Source organism: Thunnus albacares, chromosome 10 (assembly GCF_914725855.1).
Source record: "Thunnus albacares chromosome 10, fThuAlb1.1, whole genome shotgun sequence".
NCBI classification, from domain to species: Eukaryota; Metazoa; Chordata; class Actinopteri; order Scombriformes; family Scombridae; genus Thunnus; species Thunnus albacares.
Window position 1 is genome coordinate 19,851,791 of NC_058115.1, and position 17,119 is coordinate 19,868,909.

At 40.8% G+C, this 17,119-nt stretch overlaps 1 protein-coding gene across 1 annotated transcript; it reads left to right on the plus strand.

Annotated features, from left to right (window-relative positions):
• The first annotated feature begins 4,222 nt into the window (after positions 1-4,222).
• On the plus strand, positions 4,223-16,874 carry sesn4 (sestrin 4). The gene is made up of 9 exons (XM_044363871.1): positions 4,223-4,505; positions 11,468-11,665; positions 11,890-12,072; positions 12,287-12,532; positions 13,530-13,644; positions 13,832-13,956; positions 14,696-14,862; positions 14,949-15,093; positions 15,199-16,874. Exons 1-9 carry the CDS (start codon positions 4,440-4,442, stop codon positions 15,286-15,288), a joined length of 1,335 nt encoding a protein of 444 aa, XP_044219806.1. The 5' UTR covers positions 4,223-4,439; the 3' UTR covers positions 15,289-16,874.
• Positions 16,875-17,119: the final 245 nt, after the last annotated feature.

Consider the following 17,119-nt stretch of genomic DNA (forward strand, 5'->3'; position numbering starts at 1 on the left):
ATCACATGAAAGTAAGAATCATTGTGTTTTCGTTACCTTAGAATTCCTACAGAGGAAGCGGGTCCTCTTCCATGGAGCCCGCCATGTTGCACTGCCATGTTTCTACAGTAGCCCAGAGCAGACAAACGAAACGCTGGCTCTAGAGAGGGCCTTTCACGTTTTTCGCAAGTTTCACCGCCACCGTAGATTCTCTTACATGCTTGGAGGGGGGTGGGGAGGCGTGCTCAGCGGTATTCACTGCGAGATGCCATTAAATCCTACACACTGCACCTTTAAGTGTCGAATCTCAGAGGACCTCAGATAAACTTCTTAGGGAAGTCCCTCCTGTTTGTTTCTAGGGCAATTTCTCTAGAAACTGAGGAATCAATTTAATAGGAAACCTGTAGGGCCGGATGGCAATCATCAGTTCCTTTCTTCAACCAGACATCTCACAGCTGACAAATGTAATATGCAGCGTGCAAAAAAAGAAGTGTAAGAGCTTTAGTTTCTAATTCTGTGGTTACAACAGACAGCTGTACCACATTAGCTTAATTAAGGAAATGGTTACTGTTAACTGACAGGAAAATGATAAAGTAAGGGGTTAAACTTGTTAACAGAGGCTTGGCACTCAAAAAGACTATTGAAATGCCATTTAAATGTCCATGAATATATATCTAGATGCCACTTTTGAAATTTTTTGCAATATAATCAGTTCAGTTGCACAACCCATTTATCTTTAAATAACTGCTTTGCTTCGAGCCAAATTCACTCTGGACACAAAATAACATTATCTAATTTGGTTAGTTTCTTGGCAGTGTCTGACATTCACGACCAGTTTTCCAGACAAATATCAAACCTGTCCTAAAAATCTCTTTATTCCAAGTATTTTAAGCAAAGTCACAACCTTTTGGTGTTTTTGCTTAAAAATAAACAGTTAAACTGATCTGTGGATGTCTGGTTTAGACCGGTTCTGCCCTCCACGTCAGAATGATTCACATGATATTTGTGCAAACTGCAAGTTAATCTAATAGAGATGGACACTCTAGTCGAGGGTCACTTGTTGTTTTCTTAACCAAAGACTCTTTTCCAGCTTCACTTTCATTCAATACTTGTACTGTTTGATACAGCAAGGTGTAATAAAGTTGATATATCTGTTTTATACAAGTGTGTATCAGTTCTCTGTCCTACTGGAACTGTAAAAGGCCTCAAAACTTAAGGTGATTTTGGGTTAACACAAAATCAACATGTTTCCTTTAAACATCAATCAATAGGTGGATATTTAACTTAATTTAAGAACACATTAAACAGCATCTGCATGGACAGAAAATATACTGAAGTTTGAACTGGTGCTATAAATGTCATTTCTAATAAATCTCAGAAGGCTTTTTGAGAGTATTTTGCATATTTAATTTACTTCTTTTCATATAATTTGTATGTCTATATTTGTTTTATTTTCACTTCCACAAAACTGAGGTTTCTATGGAACAAATAAAGCACAAAAAGTCCTGTTAAATAATGCTGCATTCAATTCTCTAGAGGAAGAGAAGAAGCAGCAACTTTGACTGAAACTAAGCACAAGCTTAGTAACAAACTGTGTTTATCCCCTGAAGTTAGGGGATAGTAAGAACGTACGAAAACAGAAAGCAAAGTGCAACTAATTGACTGCGAGTGAATGTCGTGACTCCTGCACTCAGACAGAAAAACAACCTGATTTGAACCAATTCAGTACCAAGATTTCTGATAAAGAACAAACCTCCTATTCATTAAAAGAGTGGACTGAATAAGTCCATACAGAAAGCAAAACAACTGGGTCAAAGCTGAGGGTCAATAAAAACAAGCCCTTTATCCAAACGCAGTGGTCACTTGTGAACATCACATGTTCGGAGCGACTGCAGTCAGTACTTGTGTATTTAGTTTAGATCAAGATATTCAGCGATAAGTGTCTTGCCTTTGGGATGTTTGGATGACTTGAGAGCAGGATGACTGAGATTTAGGTTTTGGATGGTTTGTGTCTATATAAGATCTACAGTTTGGTTCAAGCTCAACTCGTCTTCATCAGACATCAGTCAATCTTGAGTCTATCTGCGTTAGCTTCTAGTATAATCCAGTTTAATATTGTATCCTTACTGAGTGTCGAAACAGCCTCTCCAAACTGTCACCACAAAGCTGAAAGCACACTTTTGTCTAAAATATCATTTTGAAGAAGCACTTCATTGTTTTAAGACATGAAAATCAGTTAACTTGTCATAAACAGTATTACTCATCTGCAGGATACAGGATAATGTTTCCTGTTTCTGTAACGGACTTTCATCAAGTCTGGGAAAATGACCTTGATGATGTCATCAGGGTTTACTCATTCGGGCCTGGGCATTAAAACTTTATAACAGAAAGCCTGAGTTTCAAAGAGGAGACACAGATACAGATGTGGACATTTACCAGTCTGGGAGGGTCTGACAAAAAGATTGAGTTGCATCATGGGAAGTGAGTGTGTTTACATGAATACCAGTACCCTGGTTATGATCAGGTTTTTGGAGTATTCCGGTTACATGTTGCACATTTAAACACTGTAGAACACCTGGCTTTGAGAAACCTGGATGCAACTTGAAGGACTATAGAAACCAGGATATTGTGGCACATAAACACCTTGTCCAGGTTTCTGAACATTCACTGTTAGAAAAATGAGTGAGTGATAAGATGTTGAGGAAGGAACAACTGGACAAAGATGATAAGAAACCTGGATACTGTTAGAAACATGTATACAGTTTGTTACTGAGTAACAGGTTTCTCATGTAAACATATCCTGAATATGATCAAAACCATGATAAGACCCCAAACCAGTTTACTCCTGTGCTGGGGCAGCACGTGAAATGAGTCGTATAGGTGGTCGCCTGAGGCGCCAGATAAGTAGGACTTTTTTTTTTTACTGATAGGTTTGCTTGTAAACAACTTTGGGAAATTTGCACCTTTTCTCCCTTCTTAGTCTTTTTCTCTCTTTTTTCCTCTCATTGACGTGCAGGGTTTTGATCTGGTTTGTTTTTCAAAGCCTTACTGGTTGATTAAGTTTTCACCCAACAGCCACCAGCTTCATGTGTGACCTCAGACCACATCACCAAACAGTCACTGAATGGCACCTTTACCCCCACTTGCCTTTTGGTCTGGAGGACTGGGAGGACTGGGAGGACTTTGTCTGAGCTGGAGATACCAATGTTGCACTCTAGTTTAGTGTGAATCCATATTTGTATTTCTTGTACTGGATTTTTTGGGGGACTTCAATCTAAAATCTTGCCTAGGGTACTAACATAGTCAGGGTCGGCTCTGCTTCTGTGCATGTAAATGTTCTTTTGCTCTGCAGTCTTTGCTGTGTGGGCTTTGACCTTTCCCTTTTTAAAAATCTGTCTCTCACAAGTCTCACAACTATGAGTGCATTTACATGTGCACTAGTATCCCAGTTTTTCAGTCCTACCTGGTTTTGATCATATTCTAGATATGGTGTTTAGATAAAACATGAGAAACCTGGTTCATATATTATTATATAACATTATCATTAGATTATTAATACTGAACCATCAGTGTGTAAGCAGCATGTTACTGTTGTAGCTGCTGGAACTGGAGCTAGTTTGAACTACTTCATATACAGTATAGTTAGTTAGTTTAGTCCAGTGTTTCACAACCTAGGGGTCGGGCCCCTTCAAAGGGTCACCAGATAAATCAGAGGGGTTGTGAGATGAGTAATGGGAGAGGAAAGAAGAAAAAACAAGTTCTGATACACAAATCTGTTTTCAGCTTGTGGACTTTTTCTCTAATCTTTGATTTGTGGTGAAATATTGGATCATTTGAACATTTATTGAAATGAAACCATGTGAGAAGTTTAGAGGGAAAAATCACTATTTGGTGGGGCTGTTAACAATTCATAGACATCTGAAATGCGACCCGACTACACACTGCTTTTTATAAGACGTCAAAAGCCAAAAAGGTTGGAAACCACTAGTTTCATCTTTAACAATGTGTATTTTAAAAGCTTGTTATATTATCCATTGTGTCCAATCTTCATCTGAAAAGTTACTAAAACTGAGTAAAAAGTAGCATAAAATGGAAATACTCAAGTATAGTACAAGTATTTGGGTAAATATACATAGTTACTTTCCACCACTGTGTGTGTGTGTGTGTGTGTGTGTGTGTGTTGCTCTGTCCTGGCCTGTTTTTGCTCCTCTGCGTTGTTGTTTGCAGATGTTTATTAGCATTTTCTATGAAGCTCCGCCTCCTGCGCTCTGATTGGACGCACTGTTACCGGAGCTGTCGCCTCGACTCCGGGAAGGTTTCCTCTGCTCTGTCAGTCCCGTCTTCAGCTGCGGACCGACCGGCTGCAGCGCCTGGCTCTTCGCCTTTTGTTAGCTAGCTTGGAAAGCACCAAGAAAAAAAGACAGAGCCGCATCCATGCAATAGCACACTGTTTTTGGAAAATGATCATCTGTACGAATAAAATGGAGTACCCCCTAAGAACCCAACGCCAGCGAGTCCAGAAACAGGTAGGTTAAAGCTGACATTAGACGGAAATGGTGAAAAAAATAGTTTTAACACAATTAAAGCTAGCGGCTAACTGGGTAGCCTGAGTAACGTTCATTCATTTGCCGAAGGGATTATTTTATATAAAAGAAAAACATCCTTAACCAGCATTCGGCTTTGTTGCTTTTTTAAAGCTTTAAATAACTTGTTTGGTCAAGCAGCAGACGACATGTTAAAATGTTAAGTTTGTTTTAACCTCTGAACTTTTCTAACAACCGTTAAAGCGGCTGAAGCTAGCGACTAAAAAAATACTCATCTTCTCATCCAACTAGCTCACTTAGCATAGAAAACATGCTCGCTGTTAGTGTTAAATCTCACTTAATTAACGCCTAAAAACATCTTTTCGTGATTGTATTAAAGGCTGGGAATTGCCACTTACCTTAAAACATTTTTATAGTTGACGTCTTCAGCCGTTAAAATGTACAATTAAAGCTCGCAGCGTTACGACAGTGCGTTAAAAAACGAGCGTTAAATGACCGTTAACGCTAAATATGAACGTTTGTATTTTTTTTCGCTTTCTATTCTGTGTTTTGTGGCTCAACATCACAGCGGCTGCACAAACAATGTAACCAGACGCTTTTGTTGGGTCAACAAAGAAGAATTGGGCTCTTTTCTGTTTATATGCGGTCATATATTTTTTTTTTAATCTTGTATTTGTAATTAACTGTAACGCAGAGATGCAGTAACCGTTGGTGTAAGCTGTAGGTGACGATGACATCATCTCAGGATTTGGGAGAAAAGTGTCTGTCAATTAGGTGGCTGTGAAGTAATGCAGTGCCATTATTGACCATAAATGAGATATAAGGACGGGCGAAAAGGACATAACAGTGTAAATGGTTTAATACATGAACGCTGAATAGGACTGTTGTGTTTTTCCTGTTTGCCGTCCTGCTAAACATTGCCGACTTTTCATTGTGCTGTTTTTTTTTTTTTTTTTTTTTTGCTTTGCTGAACTGGACTGCCAATCAAAGTTGTTTTTCTCCTCTGTCGCTGCTTTTCACTTTGCAACAGAATGGGGGCGCTGTCTCAGAGTGCAGTCCAAAAAAAGACATGTTTGCTGCAGATTAGAGTCCTGAAATGGAGCAAAACAGGGAGGAATGTGAGCAGCGAGGGATTCAAAAAATCTTCCACTTTTCAAGTGCTGTCCGTGTGACTTTCCAACGCCTTACACACACTGGTTGCTTTTCATCTTCGGTGTCATTTAGCAGCTATAACACTGCACATGACATTTGAAAAACATTATAATTAGGGACAAACATTTAGTATATGGGTTTAACAAAGAGAAAATAACCCCATGAGTCCAACTACTTAAAGCACAACAAATAGTTGGCAGGCATATTAAGCGCCACCAAATGTGAGCAGCTGACTTTGATATGATACACTACACGCCCCTGGCATGTTTGTGAATGATCAGAGTAATGAATTACCCTGTTATCAGTGATATCATGTTGTTTGTTACTGCGTCTCCCCCTTGCCCTACCTGCCTGCCGTGTTTTCTGTCAGGTTCAATCACTCATCTTGCTGTATGTGGACTTGCCTCTGTCTGTCTGTTGTTTTTCATCCTGCAGCACAGTGTTTTGTTTGTCTTGGTTTGTGTTGTATGTGCTGTCCAACCCAGCAGCTCCTTCCCTCCCCTCTCCTCTCTCCTCTCCTCTCCAAAACCTCTTTGGGCTGCAGCTGGTTTGTTTTGCGCTACTCCCTGAGTTCAGGTTGCAGAGCCAAAATTGCCCCGGCTGCTTGTGTTTCCGGTGATGAAGGGGCGAGGAGGAGGAGGCGGGGGGTGTGTGTGGGGGGGGCGGGGGGGGGGGGGGGGGGGGGGTTGAGTTAATGCCGCCAGGACGCCGGAGCATGATAAGGATGGACCCCCTCCAGGCTCAATCGGAATGCAGATTGAATGTCCTTCTCCTGTATCTGCAGCAGCCCCCCTCCTGCAGCCCACCAACACCACCGCCACCACCACCACACACACACATGCAGACAGACACTACAGGCGCACATACACGTCTCATCTCAAGCTGACACATTTACCCTTGGAAGACAGCGGCATCATTTTTCCACTTCTTTATGTGTCATCTTAGCCCCGGCACTCTTCCTCGTATTCCTGCGCGTACATTGCTGCTGTTTTGTTTGTCAGCCTGCTATCAAAGCCTGTCTTTGTCTCCGTTTACCTTTCCTCCCCACGGTGACGTCACCCCTGTTTTTCATTTCATTGCTGCCTCTTGCACCCGCTCTGATCAATAAACAAATGACCTCTCCTGTGTTGGGAAGGGAGGATTTTTATTTATTTATTTTGAATGTCAAATGATCTGCACTTGTGTGTGTTATTTATTTATTTATTTTCACAACAGGCCTTCAGTGAGCTGTTTTTTAATCTCTCCAGTCAGGCCGCAAGTTTGAATTCATCTTGTGATTTGAATACAGCAGTGCTCTAATATCAACATCGTCGCCTCCTATTTGTCACCCTCAAGCTTGTTTTCTGACTAGAAGAATAGCTGTGTTTCAAAATCGGTCGCCGCCGGGCGTAATGTAAGCAGAGTTAATAGGTTTGTGTGCACAAAGCCTCAATGTGCTTGTGCTTTATTAAACTGTTTGCATCTTTGTATATGTGAAACCAAAATATGCTTTGTAATACCAAACACAGTTGTCTAAATGATGATGTGTTCCTTTTTGCTTTATATATCTACCCACACACGCTTGTTACCAGTTCTTCTTTTTTTTTTTTTCTTTTCATGCGGGTATTTTTTTCATGTGGGTGGACAATAAGGATTGTATCGCCTTATCAAAAGTCCAGCTTTGTGATTTGTTTTCAGGCAATAGAGATGAAGTGTGGATTGTGTGTCTGGGCACAGCTTTGACAAAGAACGTCTGTCTTAACTGTCTTCCCCTAGTTTATATTAGTCAGACGTATTGATTAGTTCTGCTTCTTTAAATATTCTTCTTGTGTGGCAAAACACTGAAATATGAATTGCCTCACTAATTCAATCTGACAACCAGGAACAAAGCAAAAGACGTCCCCTATGTTCAAGATAGAAAGAGCCCAGAAAATTCAGGGGAGTTTCAGCATCTTGGGAAATTTACATTAAACGCTGCCATAAACGTGCTGTGTGATTACTCGAACTGTACGTTTTTAGCTGCGTTTTAAATCTGCTTTCATTTTAAGGTGTCAGCAGACTCTGTTAAAACTGTAGGATGTGTCATTTCCTGCAGTGCCAGTGCTCACGTCAAGCGTAGTTCCTGTTTCAATTTGACTTCTTCTGTCGTATTTGTCCAGACATGTTTACGAAATTACACAAAACACCAATTTCCTTTTTGATTTTTTGAGATGGCAGTGATGGCAATCTCCTCAGTCTGTATATGAGTAAGTGTTGTCACTTATTTTACTGCTCTCGTCACAGTTGAAGACTAATTATATGACAGTTAAATGGTCACTGGCTTGTACACAATTGTTTTTTGTTTGTTGTTACATTTCTGTTGATTATTTATGTGTTGTCTTCAGTGGATTTTGTCACATGGTTGTGCAGCTCAGTCCTGTGCGGGAGCAGTAACCTTTTGCTGAATTCATCCTCATACAGAAATTTAGTTTTGTTTTGCTCTCTGAACAAGGAGCTGCAAAACAGATCAAAGGCGGATGTCTTGCTTGAGGACACTTTAGCAAAATCGATACCTGTAATGTGTACGTCTCACCTTGATAAGCTCAGTGGGAGATCTTACCAGTGACTGTCGTTCTGTGTGTTTCCAGTCTGAAAGGTTTCTGTCTCTGCAGTCTTAATATCTGGGGAGTCTTCCTACTGTAGCTGTTTGGGCAACCTGCTGAGTACATTTATTGTTTTGGGTCTATATTGAATGTGGAACTGTACATCTAATGTGACTGTAGTGTAATCAATTAATTGTGTAGTTTTTAAAACATAGTACAGTACAGCACCCAAGGCGACATCATTGCTTTGACCGACCAACAATCTCCAAAAAAATCAGAGAAAAAGCAGCAAATCTACATCTGCAACTAACAATAATAATTATCGATTCATATGCAGATGATTTTCTCGATGAATCGTTCAGACTATGAAACTTATGGTACTTAAAGTACAAAGAGATGCTGATTTCCTGAGTCGAAGGCAACATCTATAAATGTCTTGTTTTATCTGACCAACAGCCCAAAACCCAAAGATATTTAATTAACAATGATATTAAACAGAGAAAAGCAGCAACTCCTCACATCTGAGAGGCTGTAACCAAGACATTTTTGGCATTTTTGCTTGAGAAACTACAGAAATTAGTGATCTGAAATTAGCGATCTAATTTCAGTAGTTTTTATTTGGCTCAACTAATCGGTTAATTGACTAATTGTTGCAGCTCTTAGTAAATCCTCAAATGTTATAAGCTGAAACCAGAGAATTTTAGGCTTCTCGCTTGATAAATGACTTAAAACGATTAGCTGGCAGTTAATTTTCCATCAATTGACTAATCATTAATCACCTAATTGTTTTCAGCACTAACTAAATGCGATGCAGTAATTCTCAAACATTCTGCCAAACACCGACAGCATGTTAATACAATATAGTGAAATATTTTTTTTCTCCTATAAGAATCTGTGCTCCTCTTCTGTTTTGTCTCACAAAATGAACAGAGTGTAGTTTAGCAGATTATTGATAATCAGATGGAAGTATAATTAGTTAATGTTGCAATCCCAGCTTACTCTGGAGTGGCAGACTGGTCCGTCTACACAATAAGTCCTTAACAAGTCGTACTTAAAGCGTTTCTTCTATATGGTATTGCTCCTTAAAATGCTGGCCGGTACAAAGCCCTCCTCCTTTAGCCAGTTAGTGCTTGATGGAGCAGTAACCCAGATTCAGCAGCTCAGCATACTAATCAGTAGCTCTTGTGTTTGCAGAGAGATACTTGTGTGAATGTGCTCGTGTCAATAGGTCTTTGATTGGCAGGCACCTGTGTGCTCTACGCTCCCTCCACACACTTTCCGATGTGCGCTGACAGACGAGAGCGGGTCGGGGTCCGTGTCTGAGCTTGTTGCATTTACAGCCAACTACTTTTTTTTTTTTTTTTAATCCTCCTGCTCCTTTCAGATCTTTTTTTCCTGTTTCCTGATAGCAAATAGTGGATTAGGAAGCTATAAATACCAGATAGAGATGGATTTGTTTAATGTTTAACATGTTACTATAATGTCTTTCAGGATCTTAGCGTGGACTGTATATAGGTCGAGAGGTGGAGCCTCTTGTAGGGTCAGGAGGAAACCTTCATCCACTGCAGGGAGAAGTGAAATACCACAAGGAGCTACCAGCCAGATAAACATGGTGCTGAATGCCAAAGAGCTGTACGGGGCTTAAATTAAGTAACAAGGCCCGCTAGTCGCCATTTGCTCCATCTGACATAGTTGAAGTGTCTGTGATATGACAGGCCAGTAATAAAACTAGATAGCGGTTTGTGCTGTTAAAAGGAAAAGTCTTTGCCAACATTCGCACAGTTCACTCTGCAGTGAGCCATTTGGCTTTGATCAGTGCTGTGCACTCAGGTTTCACATGCAGGGGAACTGGGTCCTCACTCGTGGCCGCGCTCCCAAACACCTTTTCCTAGAGGCCATTGTATGATGGCGAGAGAGGTAATAAATGGCTGTGCTTGCGAAGGCAGGCCAGCTTCCCCTCTCACCATGGGTCTGTTTCTCTTGGCGTCTGGTTCCTCAGCCCAGTCACTCCTTTGTTTGTGTGTTTGGTCTCATCCACTTCTTTGCTGCTGCGGAGCTTCCCTCTCCACGGCCTCCCAAACCCAACTTTCACATTAGTTCCTTCATCTGTGGTTCCTCCCAGCGCGTAAAACCCCCATCCAAGGGACAACTTTGGGTGTTTTTTTTCCTTTTGTCGATTCACAACATCAACTTTTGTTTCACAGAAATGACGTCTACCACATACATATCTGTCATACACGGTGCTCGATTCATCCACATTTTATTATAATGTAGTGTTTGAAGGATCTGATCTGCTGTAGCTGACATGAGTGTCTGTGTGCCGGTTGAGCTCCCAGCTGAGCACCACTGTTTGCTTGTTTTATTCGGAGAAAGAATAATGAAAGGAATGCACCCACTTGCTGTTGGCGCCGGTGTCACAGCATCGAGGCTGCTTCTCCTCAGATGATTTAAGGTGTGAAACATGACTCCAGTCCAAAGCACAGGCCTCGCCTGTCACCACATGGACATTGATGTCCAACCTGATCTATAATTCCTCCAGAGGAAAGCCAGCTGTGCCTCAGTGGCTGTTTTATCATCCTGTTTGGTTTAAAGGGAGAGATTACATGTATGCACACACACACACACACACACACACACACACACACACACACACACACACACACACACACACACACAGCACATGTTTGTAATCATTACACAAGAACCACTAAACTAATGAAGACATCTATAACTCGCTATGGGCACTTTGATAATGTTGATGACTACTAGGATAGCAGCTAATAATCATTATCAATGAATCTGCTGATTACTTCCTTGATTAATCGATTGTGTGCTCAATGAAATGTTAGAATATTGTGAAAAATGTTTGTAATTTCCCATAGCCCCAACTGTACAACAAAAAAACAAAGATATTCCATTTACAATGATAAAAAAAACAGTGAAAAGTATCAAATCATCATCATTGGTGACGCTGGAACCAGCATATTGTGAGCATTTTTGCTTGAAAAATTGCTGAAATGAGGAATAGATATCAAATTGTTTTTATTTTCTGTTGCTTGACTAATTGATCACCAACTTTTCAGTCAGATGTTTCGGCTCTAATCGCTGCTGCCTCAGCTTCATGCGTACGAATACAATAAATAAAACTCATTCACAGCTCGTACCATAGTAGCAAACAGCTCAAGGTTTTAACTTTTCTCTTTTCTCTCCCCCTCCTCCTGCTTTGTGTAGGTGATGGTGAATGGTGAGAGGGAGCGAGTGTCACTGCTGTTCACGAAGGCTCTGGTCAGCAGGGGGAGTGTGGACGCCGTGTCCCAGCAGATGGCCTCTCACCCTCAGTACTTGGAGAGCTTCCTGCGCACACAGCACTACATCCTGCACATGGACGGTCCCCTGCCGCTGCCCTACCGCCATTATATCGCCATCATGGTCAGTGACCTGGCTGCCCTCACCAATCATCTCACTGATGTAGTTAAACAAACACATGGTGGTTTGAGAAGCTGTAGAAGGTCTGGGTTTAGTCCGTTACGGCTGCAAGAATCACCAGGGATCATTTTAGTATTATACGAAATTAAAAAATAACATGCTCTTCTGTTTGAGTTGGTCATTTTCCTAAATCCGCCTGCTCGATTTTCTCCTCTCATGACATCCAGGCTGCTGCACGACATCACTGCAACTACCTGGTGTATCTACACTCCGCCCAGTTTCTGAGGGTGGGTGGGGACCCTCTGTGGTTGCAGGGTTTGGAGGCAGCACCCCCCCGCCTTCGCCTCCTTGACCACATCAACAAGGTGCTGGCCCACCAACCCTGGCTCACCGCCTGCTCACACATCCAGGTACAGCAGAGCAGCGCACGGACGAACCACACATTACATCATGTAGAGTAAACGTTTACATATTATCACTCAACAGAAATACATCTTCAGAGAACTCTGATAGATGAGTGTAAAGGTTAAGTTAAGGTTACACCTAGCTGTTTAATTATTGTTTCTCTGGACTGAAGCTCTTTGTTGATGTCTGACCCTGAGCTCTTGTCTCTGCTCCCTCCAGTCTCTGCTGAAGTCGGGCGAGCAGTGCTGGTCGCTGGCTGAGCTGGTGCAGGCCGTGGTGATCCTGGCTCACTGCCACTCCCTCTGCAGCTTTGTGTTTGGATCCGACACAGACTCAGACTTTGCCCCCCTCTCCAAATCTCCTAACGGTACCCCGCCGACCTTCTGCCCCTTTGATGCTGCCAACGGCAACACCAACGTGCCTCAGTCGCTCGCCGCTCCCTCTGAGCACATAACACGACGACGGGTAACAGTTCACACTTGATTTCATTAAATTACAGTGAACGGCGGAGCAAAAGATTCAGTGTTTTTGCAAAAAGGAAAAAAAAATCCGTACATGTTTTGAACATTTGTAACGCTGAGAAACCTTCAAAGTGAATTTGATAAATGTTCAACATCTATTAAGTGGAAAAAGATGTGAAGGTTTGTGTTTAATGTAATAATATTTTTTTTTCATGCCTCATTTGAGATGAGATCAGACTGCTGACATACAAAAAAAATACCATTGAAAATTACAAGCTAATGCTGAAGGGCTGCAACTAATGAATAATTTCATTATCGATTAATCTGTTGATTGTTTCTACAATCGACTGATTATAATTTTAGTCTATAAAATGTAATATAGAAAATAATGAATAATAATCAAAACAGATGTCTTCAAAATGCACATTTTGTCCAACTTACAGTCCAAAATGCAAAGATGTTAATTTAAAATTAAAAAATTGAGAGAATCAGTAAATCCTGACATTTAATAAGCTGAGACTGTTTGATGTTTCTGCTTGTTAAATGACTTAATTTTGATTTTATTGCCTATTGACTACTCAATTAATTGATTAATAATTTCAGTGTTATTCTACGGTATTCTATACACGCTCTTGTTGACATTTAAACAGGGTTTCAGTATTAAGGGTGGACTTTGCTTACGTAAATAACATTTACATAAACACTATCTGTGGAAACGATCTGTTACAGAAAAGATTCAAATAAACATGATTTATAGTGTGAAATATGTGGTTCAGTTTGTCCAAGCGTTTCTTTCTGAGCATTACATATTAACTCATTTAGCATCACTCTGATTTAAAGAGCTCTTTGTGTAAATATGAGAGGAATATGGGAGGGATACAAATTAATATATATTCTCTAATGGACACATGATCAGATTATTATGTGGTGCTTGTTGTTTGTAAGATAATTAAAAGTTAATTAAACTTCTTCCCTACATTGTCTGATATTTGCGTTGACAGTCTCTGGACTCCAGTTGTGACATGGTGTGTCTGAAGGAGAGGATTCAGAAGTCTCAGGAGGAGCGAGAGAAGAGAGAAGAGCGCCTGCTGCAGACCCAAACACTCCAACAAACAGGTACAACAACACACAGACTAAAACTGCACATATGTTCCCTCTGACTTCTAATGTTTATCTTGAACGTTACATTTAGGTCACATGGTGTGAAACTTGAGCAATTACCACTCATCAGCCACACTTATGGATACGCTCTCTGCTCACCACTCTGCTTTCTCTCCTTCGCTTTCAACATGTCTTTTTTTAGATATGGAAGAAGAGGAGGAGATGATATGTTTTTCGGACCCGTCGTGTTTTATCACAGACCCTGACTTTTGCTATCAGGAGTTTGCCCGGAGGGAGGAGGACCACTTCCAAGTATTTAGAGTTCAGGTGAGGACGTAGCATTTGCAAAAGTATCAGTGCCGCAGTCAGAAGCAGTTTGAGTCGACCTCAAGTGGGCAGCGGCCAAGTTAAGATGTAAATTATATGTCGCTGTCAGGCAAAACAGGCTGATAAATAGTAGCGTTGACATTTTAACACATCAGTTTGGCTCACAAACCCAAATGAGTTCCTGGAAAGAAAATTACTCTTGGTTGTGTACACATACACACTTGCGATTTTCCTTGATGTTAGAAGCCAGAAGTACTTGGCTGTGGTTGGTCAATTAAATTAGGTTTATAAGTTTGTCGTTTTACATCCGTGTAAGCTCTGAACACACTGAGTTTGGAGTAGGACTGTGACTAAGTACTATCGTCAATTAACCTGCACATTATTTTCCCAAATAATTGTTAGTTAATTAATTGTTTTATTTTAAAAAAGTCATAAAATAGTGAAAATTGCCCGTTCTAATTTCCTAGACTCTAAAGTGGCATCTTGAAGTCACTTGTTTTGTTAGTTTGCTTTAACAGTTTATCAAATATATTCAGTTTATTATCAAATGAGACAAAGAAAAGCAGCAAATCCTCACATGTGAGAAACTGTAATTAGGTCGCATTTGTCATTTTTGCTTAAAAAAAAAATCAGATTAACTGATAGATTATTTGCTGCTGGCCAAATATGTGGTGCATACAGGCTCATTCTGCTGCTACAGGATCTTAAAAATGCTGACTCATTGTACTGATCTTTGCAGGACTATTCATGGGAGGACCACGGCTTCTCCTTAGTCAACAGATTGTATTCGGACATCGGGCACCTGCTTGATGACCGATTTCGGAGTGTGACCACCCTCCCGTCATTGCACAGCCCCGACCTGAAGAGGGCCATCTGGAATTACATCCATTGTGTGTTAGGAATACGGTGAGACTCTATCTTTGATGCAATAAAAGTAAAAACGCCCTTCTTCTCTTTGTGTTTGTTTAATAAATCTGTTTGTTTGTTTACAGGTATGATGATTATGATTATGGAGAAGTGAACCAGTTGCTGGAGCGGGATTTGAAGCTGTACATTAAGGCGGTGACCTGTTTTCCGGATGCCACCAAAACTCCAGTGTGTCCTTTGAGTTGGGCTCTACTTAAACCTTCAGAACGGGTGAGACGACGCTTTTTGACACATATGTATCAAACTAAGTGTAAGTTTTAACCCTTAGTCCTCCTCTGGCGCTCCGTGTATCATCTCTCACTTTCTCTCCCTCAGATACACGTGAACTTACTAATCATGGAGGCCCGGCTGCAGGCGGAGCTTCTCTACGCCCTGAGAGCCATCACTCAGTACATGATTGCCTAAAGTGCTCGGAGAGGCACGAAGTTGAAACTCTCCGCCGGTACAGAGAGACGCGAGGACGGACATCTCAGCAGCTGACAGCCATGTGGGACGAGAGCGGCACTTTTAAGGACACAGAGCACCATCGTTTTGTAGCTGTGCCTCATGAATGTGGTCTTTTTTTTTTTTTTTTTTTTTTTTCTTTTCTCAGATTAAATGTATTTATACCATAGTGTGCCACACTCTATCGCCCCCCCTCCCTCCCCTCCCAGCTCCACCCCATCTGCAGAGTCTCTTACTGCGATGTCCTCCTGTGGAACATCTCGGCTCTCGAAGGTTATGTGCAATTATTACTAGAGTTGTTTTAATTTTTACCTGTTTTGTGTTCCAGCTCCGTCTGTGAGAAACTGCTTTATCGCAGCAGTGTGTTACCAGTGGCCAATACTCCTCTTTTTAGTTTGATCAGTCCTTTTTGTATTAACTATACTGCCCCCCTCCCCCCCAAAAAAATCCTTTTGTACAAGTTATATGAATGTTATTGGGAGACCAGGGCCTCTTTTTTTTTTTTTTTTTTTCTGGACAATCCTATTCAGTGTTTGTGGACTGTGAAGGACGACAGTTTTGCTCTCCCTAACATTTCGTATTAATGCTGGTCAAGAACAAAACACAAAAGTGACACTGCTGGAAGTTATCACATCACTATAGTTTCTTTTAATAAGCACTTTTTAAAACTTTATATATTTATAATGCAAGGTAGCTCGTTAGTAGAACTTGAGACGCACAGTGTTGTGGGTCTTAACGCCTTTCTTCTCCACTGTATGACGTCTATTGAAGATTTTTAGACTGTTTGTCCACAAACTTTCAGACTCGCTCTTGTTTTCTTTTTTGTTTTTTTTTTCAACCCCAGATGTTTGAGTGAAGATCGAAGATATTTCAGAGAACTGTTGCTCCTTCTGTTATTTTCAGTTCAGCGGTGATACGCAGAGTCTGAAGTTAATGACGTTTGCTGTTTAAAACACTCAAATTATAAATGAAAAGAAAAGAAACTGAAGAGGTCAGTGAGCTGTTTCGAACAGTGACGATTAAGCTGAGCCATTCGCAAGATGATTGTTATGTTTTCTTTTGTACTGACGTGCTTCAGACATGATCAAATCAGAGATTGAATTGCAGACCAAAGGTTTAAAAAAAAAAAAAAAAAACCTCAACCTTTCATTACCGTAAGTCAGAATCCATGGTACAATTTGCAAAGCAGAACAATGTGCTAACTAGTTGTTAAAACACTTGTATCTTTAATTCATTTTGTCATTTTGTCATTTTTACAGTTTTTGTAAACTAGAGTACAACTTTGTTTTGTTTCTGGGTGTGACGGTAAGACCTGCTTGTTGTGCTGCAGCCTGGTTTAGAAGTAGAAGACTGTTTTTTTTAGGGTTTAGGCATTTAGTAACTGCAGGATGTAGGAAAGAAATAGACGTGCATATCTACAAAAGCAAAAGCGTTAACGCAGGTGCCTTCAGGCTAAAACTGGAGTGCTGCTGAAGTGGAGGGATGTGACTACTGTAGGCTGAATGTGGGCTTCGGTTACAGCTGGGAAACACCCCCCCCCCCCCCAATAAACTGAACTTTTCCCGCATGTATGGGGGGGGTGGGTTTTTTTCTGGGTGACGGTCAGCACCGTTTTTGATGAACATTACAGCTGTGAATGGCCCGTGTTTTCTATCACACACCTTCTACAAGCCCCAGCATCTCAGCAAAAGAGCCTTTGACACAGATGGATGTTAAAATCGTTCGACTTTAGCAGATTTAAAAAAAACAAAAACAAAAAACAAAAATGGACATTTACCTAAAAAAGTAAATA